General features: G+C 34.3%; 1 protein-coding gene across 1 annotated transcript in view; it reads left to right on the top strand.

Annotated features, from left to right (window-relative positions):
* Positions 1 to 4895: 4895 nt before the first annotated feature.
* The window catches only part of LOC105037580 (uncharacterized), a 4881-nt gene continuing 3186 nt past the window's right edge, over positions 4896 to 6590 (top strand). Inside the window, exon 1 of the mRNA XM_073245341.1 lies at positions 4896 to 6589. Coding sequence (XP_073101442.1) covers positions 4910 to 6589 — 1680 coding nt within the window. The 5' untranslated portion in view covers positions 4896 to 4909. The remainder of the gene's footprint in view (position 6590) is intronic.

Here is a 6590-nt window from a genome sequence, read left to right as displayed (position 1 = left end):
GTTAAGTGATTATGAATGAATGGCTTTGCTTTTTTTTCCCTCTAAATATGATATCCACAAATTTCTATTTTTATTGGTAGAAAATTACTGTCTCTATTAACAGAGACAGAATAAAATTGTTGGTACCGGCTGGTAGTCAAAAGTCTTATTTTATAGAGACAGATTTCTATTATCTCAAAAAATACAAAAAACTGTCTCTAAAATATTTTAGAGGTGAAGCCGGTTTTTCATCAATAATTTATTTTTTTAGTGACCCACCATCTTCTGTCTTTAAAACTTTTACCACCCCCTTTATAGAGGCAGAGTGGAGGTAGACTTTTTCTGCCTCAGTTTCTTATTAAAGGTAGAAATTTGATTTATAGAGGTAAAATTTTCTGTCTCTATGAACCAAAACTGTTGTAGTGTGAGCAAAGTGGTAAGTGGATTTAATAGAAAAAGATAGAGATTTTGCTGTAGAATTGTGCTGAAAAATGGCTCTTGGAGGGTGGATGACTCTATAACTTGAGCAGTAATATATTGTCGTGAAGTGTGGCTCTTGGTGACTGGACTCTCGAGAGTATAAACACGGTGCACTCAAAAAGTAACAGCTTGATCGGAGCATAACACGGAGTGATTTTAAAGAGGTGAAACGAAACATCGCTTACTCATTAGATGGCATTGGAAAAGCTAATTAGGCTAAACAAAGCTAGCATCCTTCTTTGCTCTGCACGATAGATGCACACCAAAATTCTACAGAAAGTATACCAAAGTTTTATGGACTCCATGCATTTTAAATTGTTTAAAAAATATAATATATTGAGAAAATTTAAAATTGATCTTTTGGAGTATTTTTAAGGAATTCAAATATCGGAAAAGTTTAAAAATTAATTTCTTTTGATAAAGATTTGAAAATTAACTTTCCAAGTTGATATGAGTGTTTGAATTTTTAAAACATAATTGTAACAACAACCACATGATTGCTCTTGGAGGAGGGTTCTTGGACTACTAGAGCTATAATTGATGGTGCACCCATAAGAGTAATTGGATATGGAAAATGATCAGAGAATGGTAAATTAGGCTCAAGTAGTAGTTTAAATTGGCTCATCTCGAAGGGAAAGGATGTCGACGGTTGCATATGGAGTTAAGTCCCGTATGAAATAATTAATGGGAGATAAATGGATTGATATGGATGATTGGCCCAAAACTTAATGGTTCAAGTTTTGAAGTTAAATTAGATTCTGGTTGATACATATGCAGATCTTCTCCTATTTGGATTTAAATTTCTTGTTTCTTCTCGAGAATAGGCTGTTATCGAAACCCATGCACCAATTTATATATTTATTGTCGTTCGTCACACGGTACGTGAAGTGACTTTGACCGGTGATTGCAAACTTGAGCTTTCCCACCCAGCCGAGGATTAAAAGAGGACTCCGACTTGACTTCTGCAGCGGGCTCCATGGACTTCGTGGCAATCCACGACATTACGGTACTAATATTTGTACCGATCCGTGTAGGTATGAATTACAAGCGAAGAACAATCTATCCGTCTATATAATAATAATAAAATAATATATAAATATTAAAAATAATATTTTTTATGAATTTCTAAAATTATAGATTAATCTTTCATAAAGACACATATCAAATTTTATTTTTTTATTTTTTATTAATTTTAAATAAAAAATATAAATATAAATAATATGATAAAAAATAATATCAAATATAAAATTTTTTGTTGATTTGAAGGTCATCTTTAGAAAAGAATTCTCAAAGATCATTTTGATCTCATCATAAAATTAATTGATAATAATAATTTTTAATATAAAATATTATCATTATTATCAATTAAATGTTCGCAACGTAGGGATTGAGTGTCAGTTTCTTAGGATATTAAATTTGGAAGAATTAGAGCACGTATATTGTTGGAAAGAATTGAACCATAAAATGAAAGTAAAAGTAGATGCTAATTGGTTGGATGGAGTCTCGTTCTCATTTTAGAGAGAATAAAAATATTTCAATCTTTAAATCCCATACTTGTTGTATAGATTCTGGTTTTAATTTTGATCATAAATTAAATATATTAAAAAATATGAATATTTCGATTCTCATTTCAATTTATTATGATTTCGATGATGCAAACTAAATATGCCCGAACGATATGGCCATCTGGATGCTACAATCATGTAGGCCAAGGGTGTCATTCTACATTAGCGTCAAGAATACGCGCATCAACTGTGAAAAGAATTGGTTGGCTTCAAAGAGCACGGAAGACGGCTTTTCTAATTGATGAAGTCTGGACACGGGATATTTCTCTACATGCAAAAAGCTCCATCAAATGTGGAAACATTGACCCAAGAAAGGTTGTCCGGTGTTTTTTTATCGATTATGATATATAAAAGGTGCTGGTCGGGTCATATCAAGTAGGTAAGACATCGCGTTCCCATCAGAGGCGAACAAATGCCGTTCAATGCACGGCGCACCGTGCTTGTCGGCAAATTAACCCTGCACTGTATGCACTAAGCTGATCATTCACCACACCAATCAACTTGTGATCTCTTTTCTATGGGCCCATCATTGACATGAGTATACAGTAAGTAGGATGCAAAAAAGAAACAAGAAGATTGGCATGGCTCAGGGCAAGTGATGCCTATAGTTTAGGGAATAATTTTTCATATTTTCACCCTAAGATATACGATTGCCATCAATACATCTCCGAAATAGATGATATGGTAGTTATTCAAAATTATCTAGCATACAATGCAAAATTTGTATTATAGGGTATCCAAATTCTAGATATTAAGGACCTACAATATTTTTTTTTTATTTGCTTGTGGTTAGCTAAAGAATAAAGCACGTCCAGATCTAATAGAACATATGTATGTATGTACGTACGTACGTATGTATGTATGTATGTACATGCATACATACATACACATACATACATACATACACATACATACATACATATACATATATACATACATACATATACATACATACATATACATCTACATATATATATATATATATATATATATATATGAATTCTTTTGGAATTTTTCTTCAAAAATTTTTTTTTGAAGACAACCATACCTTATTTAGATAAAGAAAACTCAGCCAATAATGATAGTTGAGGATGAATTTTGAAAAAAAAACACCTAGAGAAATCGTAGAAAAATTATTTCCATCCATTTGGCATTTTCAACCTAGAGATTTTCAAAAAATATAAAAGTATTATGAATTTATTTTGATCAATACAATCCAAATAATAGGATAAAAATAATCAAATAAATAATATCAATTTCAAATGATCATGAAATAATCTCAATCATAACATAAAAAATCTTAAAAAGTCATAAATCAAAATATGAATTATAAAACCTCTTATTAGAAGAGGCTTAAATTTAATTATTTTATTTTGTTTAAAAGATAGAAGATTGATAGATTATCAAGACTCATTATTAGGGATGGTAGAATCGGCCTTTTTTGAAGGATCAATTTATTTTAACTGCAATACAGATTTAATAATAAAAGTAAAAGATAAAAATATCTTAAAAGCCCTTGAATTAGAGGTTAAACTTCGTAATCTCAAAATGCTCCCAGGATTTTATCCTGCAGCCTTCTTAATTAGGATATATTATAAAACATTAAACATATTAGACCATATATATAAATATATATATATATATATATATAATATAATATAATATAATATATATATATATATAATATATATATATATAATATAAATATAAATAAATATATATATATATATATATACACACACGTATATATATATACTACATATACGTACATGTACGTACATATACGTATGCATATGTATGTATGTATGTATGTATGTATGTATGTATGTATGTATGTATGCATATATACGTATATGCATATATATGCATATATACGTATATATGCATATATATGCATATACGTAGCATATATATGCATATATACATATATATATATGCATATATCATATATATATATATATCCATATATATATATATCTATATATCCATATATATATATGCATATATACATATATGTATATCCATATACATATATGCATATATACATATATATGCATATATACATATATATATATACATGTATATATATATATATGCATATATACATATATGTATATGCATATATATATATATATATGCATATATATATATATGTATATGTATATATATATATATATATGTATATATATATATGTATACATACATGTATATATATATGTATGTATGTATACATACATGTATATATATATGTATGTATGTATACATACATGTATATATATATGTATGTATGTATACATACATGTATATATATATGTATGTATGTATACATACATGTATATATATATGTATGTATGTATACATACATGTATATATATATATACATACATACATATATATATATATATGTATATATGTATATATATATTATATATATATGTATGTATATATATATATATATATATATATATATATGTATGTATGTATACATACATGTATATATATATATGTATGTATATACATACATTATATATATATACATACATACATACATACATATATATATATATATATATGTGTGTGTGTGTGTGTGTGTGTGTACATATATGTATATATGTATGTATGTATGTATATATATATGTATATACGAATTTTCCAAGCAACCACGAAAAGCAGAGTCAGGGTCAAAAGCTTCAACACATAAATACTACCACCCATGCAAATGAAATCCTTAAAGAAGTGTTTTATTCTCCCCTGTAGCCAGTGGATTTCCATTCGGCCAGTAACTCAAAAAAAAAAAAAGAGGGGGGCGCTAAAGAACAGCACTCGCACCTCCTTTAAAAGCCCCTGGCATCCCTACCACCGCCACCACCACCGAACAACCATCAATGGAATCCACACTCCCCTTATACTCATCATCCTTTCTCCTACTTCTCCCCTCCCTCTCCCTTCTCCTCCCTCTTCCACAAGCAACAGCCTCTCCACTATCCGAGACCACAGCTCTCCTCCACTGGAAATCCACACTCCAAGACCCCTTACGAGCTCTCCACTCATGGGCAGCCCTCCATAACTCCACCACTGCCTTCCCATGCTCATGGCTCGGCATCACATGCACCAACTCTCGCATCACCGAGCTCAGCCTCCCGCGAGCCGGCCTGGTCGGCACGCTCGACGCCTTCGATTTCTCCGCCCTTCCCTCCCTCTCTGTCGTCAGCCTCCGTCGCAACTTTCTCACAGGCGCCATCCCTGCGGCCATCGCCAACCTCTCGGGCCTCGTCTCGCTTGACCTCGCCCACAACCGCCTCTCTGGTACCCTCCCCACCTCGTTCGCCACCCTCTCCCTCCTTGTAAAACTCGACCTCTCTGCTAACGAGCTCACCGGAGAAATCATTCCAGCCATCTTCGCCAACTGGACTAGGCTCGCCTACCTTCGGCTCGAACAAAATCGGCTCACTGGAAACATCCCGGCCGAAATCCGCCACCTTTCAAGTCTCCGTACCCTTCGTCTATCTGACAACCAACTAGGTGGCCCCATACCTCGTGAACTAGGCGATCTCAAGAGTCTGGTCCGGCTAGATTTGAATTCCAACAACTTCACTGGTTCCATTCCTCGATCCTTAGGCAATCTAACGAGGCTGACCCTACTGTGTATCGAGGAAAACCAAATCTCCGGCAACCTTCCTCCTGAACTAGGAAACCTGGTCCAACTTGGAGAGCTTGGCATGTCTATGAACCATCTGACGGGGTCCATTCCTTCTAGTGTAGGCAACTTGTCCAACCTTTTCGCCTTATTCCTCTTCACAAACCAGCTCTCGGGACCCATCCCTGATGAAATAGGGGGTCTTGAAAGCCTCGAGTTGCTTGGCCTGAGCCAAAACAGTTTTGCCGGTCCCATTCCGCCGTCGATCGGCAATCTGAGCCAGCTGATCCTTTTCTATATAAACCAAAACAGCATCTCCGGTGAGCTTCCACCAGAGCTGGGAAACCTCGCGAATTTAAAAAACTTGAATTTCGCTTTTAATCTTCTGACAGGTCCCATTCCTTCTAGCTTTGGAAACTTGACGCGGCTAAACGAATTGTACCTCCTCTACAATCAATTAACTGGTCCCATCCCCCATGAATTAGGGAACCTGGGGAACCTGCAGAAGCTGATTCTCAGCAACAATTCTCTCACAGGCCCCATCCCTTCCAGTTTCGAAAAGTTGACCCAGCTAGCAGTTTTATACCTCGCCTTCAACCAGATATCTGGGTCCATTCCCTCCTATCTCGGAAACATGACCACGCTGCAATCCTTGTCTCTTCACCGCAATCAAATCTCCGGAACCATCCCTCATGAACTAGGAAATCTAGTGAACTTGACTGATCTGATAATTTCGGACAACCAAATCTCGGGTTCTATCCCGCCATCCTTGGGCAACTTGACGAACCTATCAGAATTAGTGGTCTCCCAAAATCAATTATCTGGTCAACTGCCGCGAGAAATGTCTAATCTCACGGCCATGACCGACCTTCAGTTAAGTTACAACAATTTCTCCGGCTTCCTACCTTCAGATTTATTCAGAGGAGGAG

This window comes from Elaeis guineensis, chromosome 11 (genome assembly GCF_000442705.2).
Source record: "Elaeis guineensis isolate ETL-2024a chromosome 11, EG11, whole genome shotgun sequence".
NCBI classification, from domain to species: Eukaryota; Viridiplantae; Streptophyta; class Magnoliopsida; order Arecales; family Arecaceae; genus Elaeis; species Elaeis guineensis.
Note: the sequence above shows the minus strand (reverse complement) of the source record. Positions and strands in the feature narration are given on the sequence as shown.